The sequence below is a fragment of the Xiphophorus maculatus genome, chromosome 20 (genome assembly GCF_002775205.1).
Source record: "Xiphophorus maculatus strain JP 163 A chromosome 20, X_maculatus-5.0-male, whole genome shotgun sequence".
Lineage (NCBI taxonomy): Eukaryota > Metazoa > Chordata > Actinopteri > Cyprinodontiformes > Poeciliidae > Xiphophorus > Xiphophorus maculatus.
The window spans coordinates 23,443,762-23,455,574 of NC_036462.1; the positions used below are offsets into that span (position 1 = coordinate 23,443,762).

General features: G+C 39.8%; 1 protein-coding gene across 2 annotated transcripts; it reads left to right on the forward strand.

Moving 5' to 3' along the window:
• The first annotated feature begins 7,451 nt into the window (after positions 1 to 7,451).
• Positions 7,452 to 11,151, forward strand: LOC102231926 (LHFPL tetraspan subfamily member 5 protein-like). 2 transcript variants are annotated; one of them, XM_023324711.1, is made up of 4 exons: positions 7,452 to 8,173; positions 9,977 to 10,075; positions 10,158 to 10,213; positions 10,711 to 11,151. In XM_023324711.1, exons 1-4 carry the CDS (start codon positions 7,771 to 7,773, stop codon positions 10,855 to 10,857), a joined length of 705 nt encoding a protein of 234 aa, XP_023180479.1. In that variant the 5' UTR covers positions 7,452 to 7,770; the 3' UTR covers positions 10,858 to 11,151. The 2 variants fall into 2 exon arrangements, with proteins under 2 accessions (XP_023180479.1, XP_005798042.1); XM_005797985.3 differs by having other exon boundaries at positions 9,977 to 10,213; positions 10,711 to 10,802.
• Positions 11,152 to 11,813: the final 662 nt, after the last annotated feature.

Consider the following 11,813-nt stretch of genomic DNA (forward strand, 5'->3'; position numbering starts at 1 on the left):
CTGCTTTCTGGAGAATATCCACCAGATCCTGCCTTCTGAAAACAAAGATGAGTCATGTGTGTTCTCTACTGCAGTTTTTTGAGAGTATTTTTAAACACTGAATGTATCGTTTTGATTATGACACATTAAACGGTGAAATACATTGACTTGGTGCAATTTTCATTAATCCTTTATTGGAGCTAAAGGAGAAAAATCTCATTAAATAGGTTTGTGTTTTAGTTAAAACTAGGATGTTTTACCCCTTTAAATTGTGTTTCTTGGGATAGTATGTCATAGATGTACACAAATTAGGATACTTTTAAATAAATGTTTAAAAATATCCTAGTTCTTGCTCCGTATTTAGACTAATACATCTGCAGGATGTAAAACTGCAGGACAGCGGCCCTCGAGGACTGGAGTTTGAGACCCCTGATCTAAAGAGAAGAGGGACAGTGAGAGGTAAGCAACTTTACAGAAGAAGGCCAGGAGGAAATTAAATGGAGCTAGTTTAGCAATGAAGTGTGGAACAATATCTAACAGTTTTCCGTCTTCTCTTCCACTTCCTTAAAGCTGCCTTGATGTGATTGGATGAGGTGCAGCTGGAACTTGTTAACCTGACTGCCTGCAAGCAGGAAGAAACACAGCGAACACACACACACACACACACACACACACACACACACACACACACACACACACACACACACACACACACACACACCGTCTTTCTATTTTCACAAGGACTTTGCATTGACTTCCGTTCACTTTTCATTCATTTCTACAGCCTAACCCTTACTCTTACCCTTGACATAATCATTACCAATGTATTCCTAGCACTAACCTTAACCTTATTCACATGTTAGTCCTAAACCTAACCTCTAACCATTACCAATGCCTTATTATCCCTAAACTTCATTTTCATCATGCCTCTAATTCTAACCCACAGCACAAAAACAGGGGTCATACTTTGTTCCCCAAAGTTCCCATTAGTCTTGAGAAGGTTAGGACCTTCTCTTTTTAGAGAAGGTCCTAAATAGATTACATAAACAAGCACACACACACACACCCACACACAGAATTTGCAGACAGCACCAACAAATACGACATCCTTCCCCGGCCTGTCCATTCAGGTAGACAGCCAAGTCATAGTAGGTGTGGAGTTGCCCCGTGTATTGTCAGAGGATGGGTTGAACTTTGTTTGCTGAGATGTTCAGATTTTAATAACTTAACCCTGCTTTAAACTTCCTCATATCTCACACTCTGACCAGTTTGGAGTATTGTGGTGTGTATATTTAGATGCATCAGAGTTTGACTTCGTCTTCACAAGTTTGCACTACTCTGTGTTGGTCTATATCATGGGTCTCAAACTCCAATGGTTGGTGTCCTGCAACTTTTAGACGTGTTTCTGGTCCAACGCACCAAAGTCAAATGGCTAAATCACCTTCTAAGTTGGCGGTCAAGTTTTGCAGAGTCCTGCGAATTAGCTCATTATTTGACTCTAGTGTGTCAAAGCAAAGACAGTTCTGAAAATTTCAGGACACCGGCCCTTGAAGACACCTGGTCTGTCCCAATTAAGTGAATTGAAGTTTGTGGCTGTTTGACAAAACATGAAGGATAGAAGTACTATTCCAAAGCTTTGTATTTTGTAGACTTGCTGGCTGGAATAAGAAGAGGTGCATTGCTGAAATAGAAATAAAAATGTTTGCCTCCATTTATGCTCTGAACAATGTGAGTACTTGGCCGAGTGTCATTAAGCATTCATGGATGTTTGATACTGGCTGTGTTTCATGCATGTGTGCAACAGAGGAACAGTGTTTCAGATTTATCTGTGTCAGCTGCAGTGGTGTGAAACAGAACAACCTGCTGCTAGAGCTTGGCAGTGTTGCATTTTGTCCCATCATCCTGCACAACTCTACTCTACTCATCTTTCAAACACGAGAAAGCCTTTAGTGGGTATTTCACGAATTAACAATAGCTCTAATTCCTTTCCAACATCTTGTTGTCAATGTACAGGGATCTCAAATGGATGAAGAAGTCTGAAAGATGGATCAGTAGAATTTAAAAGTGAGTTTAGCACTGCAGTATCACTGAAATGTGTGAGTTGTACAAAGCTATGGTGTTTCTTGATTTATGCATATGTTTTACGATTAAGAAAATCCAGCATTTGCTTCTAGGGAACATACTGGATCAAGTTTATGTTGAAATTACTTGCTACAAATTTGAAGTGTTGGCGTGAGGTTGGGAGGGGATCTGAGCTTATTTTTCATGAGACTTACTGACTGTTTAAAAAAAAAAAATAACCATGAAAAATGAAAAAAATGATTTATTAAAATGAAAGGCTTTCGGTGAACATTGCCGTGCCGAAACCATTTCCACATTATTCATTCTGATCAGTGGATTCTGATGAAATCTTCCTAGCATACATTATCTGAAAGGGAAAAAAACAATTCGCTATTAACATAAAACTTTAAGACTTATGGTGAGGGGTATAAATATACACCTGATATTTGCACAATTGTTAGTGGAATGGATCTAGGTCACACGTTTTCTGCACAGAAGGAATCCAGCTTGTTTAGTTCTAATCAGGGATTACCCTAAAATGTTTTTTACTAACAACAAAAACACTAAAGTGGCTGCAGTGGATGATTACCAGCAAGAAACAGGTGTAAGAGACAAAACACAGTTGTCAAATTATTGTTCATTTAAATTCAAAGGTTTCAGACCACAAGAGCTTTAAATCCAAGTCTGCACAATAGTCTGTCTTTCATGTAATTTCCTGTCAGGCATTCACTCTCTCATGACTCCCTGGTACCAAAGGAAAAAAGGGCCTTTGTCGTTGAACCTGCCAGGATTGTCAGGCTGCATGAGCAAAGGCGCCTTTACTGCCAAGGTTGCCTACAGTAAGACAGCCCATTTAAATTCCAGAGGACTAAGGGACAAAAAAAAAAAAAATTCTCCTGTGCTGATCTGGAAGCTCCAACAGACTGGAGGTTCTCAACCTCAATCCAAATTAAGGCCTTTACTGATGCTGACTGCAGCCCAATAAGATGGCATGTGCAAAAGAAAAATAACCGTCTTCAAAAGTCAAATCTCTTTCCAAACCACCAAAAGGTGGTAGAAAACATCATGTTTGATCAAAAATTACACAACATGAAAAAGAAATCCCATTGGCGGGGTATCATGATGTGGGAGCTTTTACCTTCAATAGAAGAACGGAGCTGCAGATTGTGCAGAGTATTTGAATATGTTGCAGTCTGAGGGTGGCCATCTGTGAGAGGATGATAGGGCGTTTCAAAAGGACAACATCTAACCCCCCCATCTAACCCTGCCACTGTCTGGTATTATTTGCATAATACATTTCTAAAGAAATTTATGATGCCATTAACAGGAGCAGTTAGATCAGTCAATGAACAGCCTGCTTGAGTTCGTAAATATCTTCATCCTCCTGGTCATGCTTCTTTTAATTTACCATTTTACAGTCTGGTTTAAATCCAGCACAAAAAGAGCAAATAAGTCACAAACAATCCAATATTTTACAAATAAACCTCCTCAAGCCGATTGAGATCTTTATTCAGCATTAAGAACACTGCCAGAAAAAAAACCCAGCTGCGCAGTGGAAGGACTTGTACAAATAAAACTTAAAAAATGTGCTCTGCCGTGTGTGTATTCAAATACTCTGACACTGCTACATGAAAAGATGGTAGAGACATTCCACGACGAATTTGCAGCTGCAAGAGCTGAAAAAGACAAACAGCGAAAACATGATGTGGATACTTCTGCCACACACTGCATTTATGTATCGTTCCATGACAGAGGGAACAGCTGTACAGTACAAGACATTTCTGAACCCAGTTAGTGCTGAAACAGAGCAGAGCAAAACAGCAGCATCTGAAAAAACACTGTGGAAGAACTGAACAGAAATGCATATTTCAAGCTGCGGAGCGGTATAATTAAAATGTAAATCTGTGGACATATCTGTAGAGCAGCGTGAAAGCAGCGATGTCATGAAAAGATACGTGGAAGGTTCTGGCTGCAGATCATTTGCGCATCCCTGAGCAGATTACCAGGCCAAAAAGAGGGGGGATTTATTGGTTGTGACTGATCAGAGATGATTCCACCACAAAGTGAACCTACATTTCAGAGTCCTTTCCCGCAGGGCAACTTAATGACCCGCAGTATTTCTCTCCGGTCTCTGACTCTATGTGATGGGCCACGAGCAAGAGGCGGACGGGTGGAGGCGTGAAGGTGGCTCACGGTGGTTGGTCGCTGCAGGGGAGGAGGTGCAAGGAGAGAGCATGGAGGTAGTGACCGAGACAGTGGTGCAACACAAGCACATCGAGACCAGCCTGTGATTGGATAAGGACGGTGTAGTGTGGCTGGTTATGAGTCCAAGGGTAACTGCAAGCGTTTTGCATTCACTCATTCAATCACTTTGCGATCCTGACTGACCTTTTTTTTTAAAGAGAAATTAGGATTTATTCATCATGAAGCAGTCACATTTATTTCTGTTGCTTATTTTTAATAGTACCTCAATTAATTGTTAAAACATTAGAGGGATTGTCTCCTTTATTGATGTAGTTAACAACCAGCAGAAAGTAGTGTATAGTTGTGAAGTGGAAGAAAATTGAAAAATAAAAATTTGAAAAATGTGGAGTGCATTTGTATTTACCCCTAAATATAATCCATGTTTGTGTGATTTCATTGCCGTATTATTGCAGCTGTTCTGTCAAGTGAGCATAATGGAGGCCACGTATATTATAACTACATGGTCCGTGCGCAAACCTTCCAACACCACCTTGCAAAATGACAGAAAAGCATTTTCACTCTCTGTTGTTCTCAAAGTAAACCAGCCAATAAAAATGTAGAGGTAGTCCCAAACTCACAAAACCAAGTGAGTTTTGTGAGTTTTTCCCTGCAAAGACATCTTTGCACGCCTAAATGTTGTTTATAGTCATTCAACAAGAAGCAATGACCTGCATAACTGCTACTACATGTGGAAGAGTGTTTCTCCCATAAATGATCAGACTAAGAGAAGTTTTGTTTTCTTTTTCTCATTAAGATTCATTACAATTCACAGGGTCAATCAAGTGAAATCAGAGTAACATTTTATATCATCTATTCACCACCTTGGGCATGCAAATAAAAATTTGCACAAAAGAACTCCACAAAATCCACTCCCCCTCTAAACACCAATGTCCACGTCTACACACACAAACTCGCGCCCACACACCCCCACACACATTTAATATCACTCCATTCTGTATAAGAAAATTGGATTTCTTCTCCAGATAACTTGATTATAAGCAGCTTCTGCCTCACACCAGGGCCTGTATCACTTAATAAAGCCCGAGTACAGTGCCCTGCTGGTGTGTCAACATTCAGACAGAAAGAAAAACTATTGCATGATCATAACTCATAACTCCATTTCTATGTACATTGAAAGAAGCATGACTAAACCATACTAAAGGTGAACAAAAAACATAGGTGGTGACAGGATTAGAAATCTTGTGAAACAATAAATCTGTTAGGATTAACAGTATGAAAAGACGCCTTTTAGTCTACACATTCCTGTGTTCTCTTTGTGCAGCAACATGAAAACAAACACTAAGAACAAAGATTTGAAACTGAACTGGAAAACTACAGAAAAAAATATTTGTTCACGTCAGAAAATGTTAAACTTCTAGCTAGCTTACATGACACAAAACTTTAAATATATGACAGCATTGTTGGTTTCTAAGCAAACTGATTTGTTGCCACTTCTAAAATTGCTTCCATTGGATTACTGTAGCAGTCAATAGAAACCGCCTGTTCTAACATGACAGAAAAAGAGCTTTCAGAATTTAAAATAGTTATTTCAAATACTCAGGTGCATACTTTGAGGAGAAAAAATAAGCAGTTGAGAGTTTCATTGACTACTGTTCTTCACTTTAAATGACTAGCATGCATTAACACGGTTTTAGACGTTTGGGGTACAATTCTTTACAATGGTCTAGAACAGTGGTTCTCAAATGGGGGTACGTGTACCCCTGGGGGTACGTGGAGGTACTGCAGGGGGTACGTGAAGCTTTTCAAAATATCTTTAAAAAATCAGTAGGCTCCTCATAATAAGTCTTGGGAAAAATTATTTTGTAAAAAGTTCGATAAAATATAAATGTGTGTTCATGCACTGAATTTTATATTCAGTATTTAGTTTCAATATCCTTTAAAATAAAACGGACCCCCCCACCAAGTTAGTTTGACCCACGGACCCAGGGCACTCGTCAACGACCTGTCGTTATCATGATTACACTGTAACTATGGAGACGTGGCTAAAGCATAGCAGCAATGCTGCTGAAAGTACAGTTAAAGTGAAAAAGAAGGCACTGTACCTCTTTTTTGTTCCAAAAATGTTTTGCCAGTGTCAGGGGGTACTTGACTAAAAATATATTTTTAAGGGGGTACATCACTGAAAATAGTTTGAGAACCACTGCTCTAGAAAATAGAGAAAAAGGGAAGACTTGTAGCCAGCAGTTGTTTAGCTCCATCTAGTGGCCGACTGTGATAAAAGCAGGAACTTTTCTCGTCTATTGCCAGCAAATAAAAATGCTATTAAATTTTATTTAAACAACTTACTAATTAAAACTAGATTATAAAAAAGGTCATGGTCAGTGCGAAGACAGGTCATAGGCTTGTTTCTGTTTTTTTAATTGTTGCTGACCTAAGATGGAATCATTTTTTATTATTGATTAAGGAGGCTTTGCAGCCACAATTCATGGCCCACCATGAATTGGAAAGATCTGGAAGATCTATTCTTTATCAGAGGTTCCATGAGGAAAATGAGAGACAAAGATGAACAGAACTAGTTATTACAACATAACGATGACGCAGAAACGTACCAGTAAATCTATCCAAGACTGGAAAGTCCTAAGGTGGAGAGCAATTTGTTTGAAAATTGCAAATCAACAAAAAACAATAAAAAAAAAAAACGCTACCGACTGCAAGAACAGTTTCTGTTGCCATGGTAGGCTATTTAAATAATCACATTAACCAACCATCACAAAGCTGTCTTCCAACATTAATTTAATTAATGTTAATTAATCCAGTGGTGACTAATTTCAAAAATATTGTTTAAAAATTGCTCAGGTACGTACACATTAACTGCATGACTGTGGTGTGTGTGTGGGGGGGGGGTCCGGTGGGGGGGTGCGTGTGTGTGTGTGTGTGTTGTGATTACAAACCAACTTATGATGTTATGTTTTCTGTCTTATTTTATTATTGTATTGTATCCATTTTTGCAACGTGTCAAGGAACATACGGGAATTCGCTTTTGGTGGCACAGCGCACCAAAAGCGCCAAGCAAATGGTGACATTTATGTTTGAGCTGCACCTTCCTTTAATTAAATAAAGTTCATTATCATAAAGCTGTGTTAAGGCGGTTGGTGGTGCTGGATGTGTGTCTCACTCTTCAGCGGATCTTTTAACCATTAATGATTCATTATGTGAAGACCACAGCCTCCCCGGGGGAGAGAACAACTATCGCCTCCACATGAGGCTCAGGGATAAAGCCACTGCTACTGCAGCCCGTCCGCTGGTTTTACGGGGACTCATCGCGTCCGCAGGGCAGATGAGTCAGAGAACCTCACGGTGTTCAGCACCGTGGAGCTGTCCGTGGTTTTGAATCCTCTTGACGCAAGACGAGAGGCTTCTTGGGCGCCTAAGAGCACTCTCTGATGTTCTCAAGCGAGTCATCTGAAGGGGGCAATTAGACTTAACTGAAGATAAGGAAATAACTTTTGCCAGTTGCCTCTCGGGATGCTTCCTGCTCAAGAAGCGGCCAAGATCTACCACACCAACTACGTGCGCAACGCCCGGGCCATGGGCGTCATGTGGCAGGTGTTCACCGTCACCTTCGCGGTCATCATGGTGGTGGTGTTCATCCAGCCCTACTGGATCGGGGACAGCGTGAACACGCCGCAGGCGGGCTACTTCGGCCTGTTTCACTACTGCATCGGGAACGCGCTCACCTCGGAGCTCACCTGCAAAGGGAGCGCGCTGGACTTCGGCTCCATCCCGTCCGGGGCCTTCAAGACGGCCATGTTCTTCGTGGGGATCTCCATGCTGCTGATCGTGGGGAGCATCGTCTGCTTCAGTCTCTTCTTCTTCTGCAACGCCGGGAGCGTCTACAAGATCTGCGCCTGGACGCAGCTGGCCTCCAGTGAGAGTTAGATCAGAGTTTGTCTGCTGCAGATTTACTCTTTAAAGTGGTTGATATGATGAACAGATGGAGGGTGTGTAATTAGAGCTCGGCGGGTATAGTCAACACACAAAGCTAGTAAATAACCCTCATTTCTTAAGGTGGAATTATCAAATTGTTGCCTTCTACTTTGTGGAGCAGCGTTTTTGCTGTAACTGCAGCTGGGTTTGTCTTTGCGCATCCAGAAAGTGAAATTGTCGCCGATTCCTCATTAGAAAATGCAGCCTGCACCAAATCACGTTTCTGGTGTGGATAATGGTTTCATTATTATTATTATTACTATTACTATTATTATTATCATTATTATTATTATTATTGTTACTATGAAATTATTTTGATGCAGTTTCTGATAATTATGTCGCTTTCAGTATGAAAACATGCATCTGTCAGTTAGATTTGATGGAGAACTTAAAATAACAGCAATGACCTTTTTTTTTTTTTTTTACACTAGACATCCTAGTGAATTGTACCTGCAATATAATGTACGACCAACTTGCTTAACAAAGCCAGAAATCAGACTAAAAGTATTAATGAAATTGTGGACAATCAATAGCGTAGAGAATGTAAATTAGAGCAAAACTAATTCTACTCAGTGCTGCGAAAGTTTGGCAAACCTTGACAAATATGTGAAAGCCTGTGAGGCACAGTTCAGCCTCTCCTTCAGAAACACTAAGAGGCAGAGAGAGAAACATGAGTGCGGCTTGGAAACACGATGCAGCTTGTGAACAGACGCGCCTGCGAGTGAAAGGACGAGCCTGTAATGAAACAAGTAATGAGATGAAAACCGGAGGTGTGCTGTTACACACTTTACTCTCACTTTTCATCCCAACACACACCTGCTGTCCATGATGCGTCTGTGCAGCGTTCTTCCTGGCTGCTCATTTTTCTGTCTTCAGGTGGTTACAAAGAGGTGTTTGGTCAGTTTGAGACTATTTAGGGTTTTATTTAAAAAAACAAAAAACAAAAACACAACATAAAAAACGACATTAATGGAGCAACATTAAAGTTGCTGTTGGGGAAAGGTTAGCACAGATGTTATGAAGTATTTTTTTTAGTGCCTTTTTTGTTGTTGAATTCAAAGGAGTTGAAAGTGTTAATGAGGAGCTTTGAATGTGGGCTAAATACATGAAACATTTCTAAATTAATCGCAGACTGCCCTATGACAAAACTTCTGATTTAACTTAAAATAATTTTTTATGTTAAAATGTTCTCAATTAAACTTTTTGTTGTTCAGAGGAAACAAAGTCAGCCGAGTCCTTTCTGTGAGAATTAACGTGTTTGTAGGCAGCAGGAAGTTAAGATCTGAGACGCGTCGTGTTTCACTTCACGTTAAAGTGAGATTGCACAAACCTGGCGGCGGAGTTAATAATGGATGAATAGCTTCGTCTTTCTGTGCTACAAAGTTGCTAAGCAACTTAATATTGAGGGGGTGTGTGTAAGTTTTATTTCTCTGGGGAATACACTTTTTTTTTTTGCTTTATTAGTAGTTGCTTTTCATTTTATCATTTTATCAGTATGAAGGAAATGGTTTGTAATGTTGCATTCTCAACATGTGGAACATGATATATATTTTTTTGTTGTTGTTTTGCCACAAATTCAAAATTATGCATCTTTCTGAGAAGCTGAAAACCCCAATTGCACATGAATCCTTCTGCAAGTTAGAAGGCTTTCAGTCACAAATATCTCAATCAACAAACGAACACAAGTTCCGCAAAGCTTCAAAATTCGACGCCTCGGCACTTTGCGTATCTCCCGTCTCTCCAGGTACGTGCATGGTGATCGGCTGCATGATCTATCCCGACGGCTGGGACTCGGAGGAAGTGAAGCGCATGTGTGGCCAGCGGACTGACAAATACACCCTGGGTAACTGCACGGTGCGCTGGGCCTACATCCTGGCCATCATCAGCATCATGGACTCACTCATCCTGTCCTTTCTGGCTTTCAGCCTGGGCAGCCGGCAGGACAAGCTGCTGCCCGAGGACTTCCAGGTTGAGGAGAAGGGTAAGAAGATAATGGCGTGGTGGGAGAATGCTGAGAAAAGAGGAGTAGGGATTTTAACATTCATGAAGGGATGGGAAGTAGATGGACAGAGCCCAAGGAGGAATGACTTGAAATGGTTAAGATGGTTGCAAAATACTTTTACCCTTTACACTGGAAAAAAAAAAAAGAAAGACACACACACAGAGAAAGAGAGAGTGGTCCAATAAGATGAAATTGGTACATGTGTAGAGCAGAGCCAGAATCAGAGTGGGCATAATGGTAAAACAAATGATTTACATTCCAATCAGAGCTCTGTGCATCAAAAACATCAACACTGGGCCTATTTATCTAGATACTTCCAGTGCAAATTGTTTTTTGATCTATATAACAGATTGATGCAGTAAGGATGCACAGGGTTTTACTATGCTTTGCCAACTATAAATGTTAAAACTTTTGACTCAGATTAAACAGTGAAAACATCTGATCTGACAAATCTTTTTTTTCTCCACTTTTGACAGATCATGCATAGATCCCCTGTGAACACAATGAGGAGATGCAACCAACTCAACACTGAAATAAACTCCCAAGAGTTTACCGGCAGCCTCGGCAAAAAGCCTTCATGTCCTTCCAGAAACGACTCGAACAGAACGAAGGTGTTCCACTGACCTCTGGCTTCAGTATAGACCTGCATAGTATTATGGACTTCAACCAAGAAGTTTACTTTTGACAGAAAATTTGGTCATAATCTCTCAAAAGTTTAACCAGACAATGCAATCGACTATCCTCTAAATATTTAATGACATTAAATTGATCAAACCGTTCTTATAATTGCTGGTCATATTTTTTGGGCGATTTCACTGTTTTGAGGATTTCTCTTTGAAGATGGAAGACCGGCTTGTTGTCGATCGAAGCTTTAGTTCTCCACAGATTAGAAAAAAAAAAAAAGTTTAAATAAAATCAGATCCAAGTCACAAACGGAATTTGTGTTTAGGAGAAACACAAATTCCCCAAGATTTTCAAAGTGTTTCTTTCAGAAGAAAGACTTTGGTAAAATAAAGTTAAACCTAAATCCCAAACGATTGTGAATTATTTTGGGCTTAATTGAATTTCCAATTACAATGTTTTTAATTTTTCAATTTTTATATGATTAGGATTAGTTTTATTAGAGTGCAGAAGTCTGCAGTTTCTGAATTTGTTCACATTTTGTCATGCATCAGCCACAAATCGCAATGCTTTTTTTTTTTTTTTTAAATAGCACGATAAAAAGTCATGAGTAAACGTGAAGTGGAAGAAAAATTATACAAGACTCTCCAATATGTTTACACGGTACCTCTGGAGGAGCTGTACAGATCCACAGCTCCAGTGGGGAAAAATTATTAGCAGAAAAATGTTTTAGATGTCCAAAGCTGGTAGAGATGTAATATTGGCAGCATAAATGCACACCAAAATAATCTGATTGCTATTTATAAAAACGTAGGAAAATGTCTGTCATATTCTTTCAACATTGTTATTCTGCTACTACTCTTTGTTGGGGTAGCACATTAAATATAACAAAATACACTCACGTTTGTTGTGAGTGTATTGTTTGTTTTGGTTTTTTTGCAAGGAGTTACTAAAAACC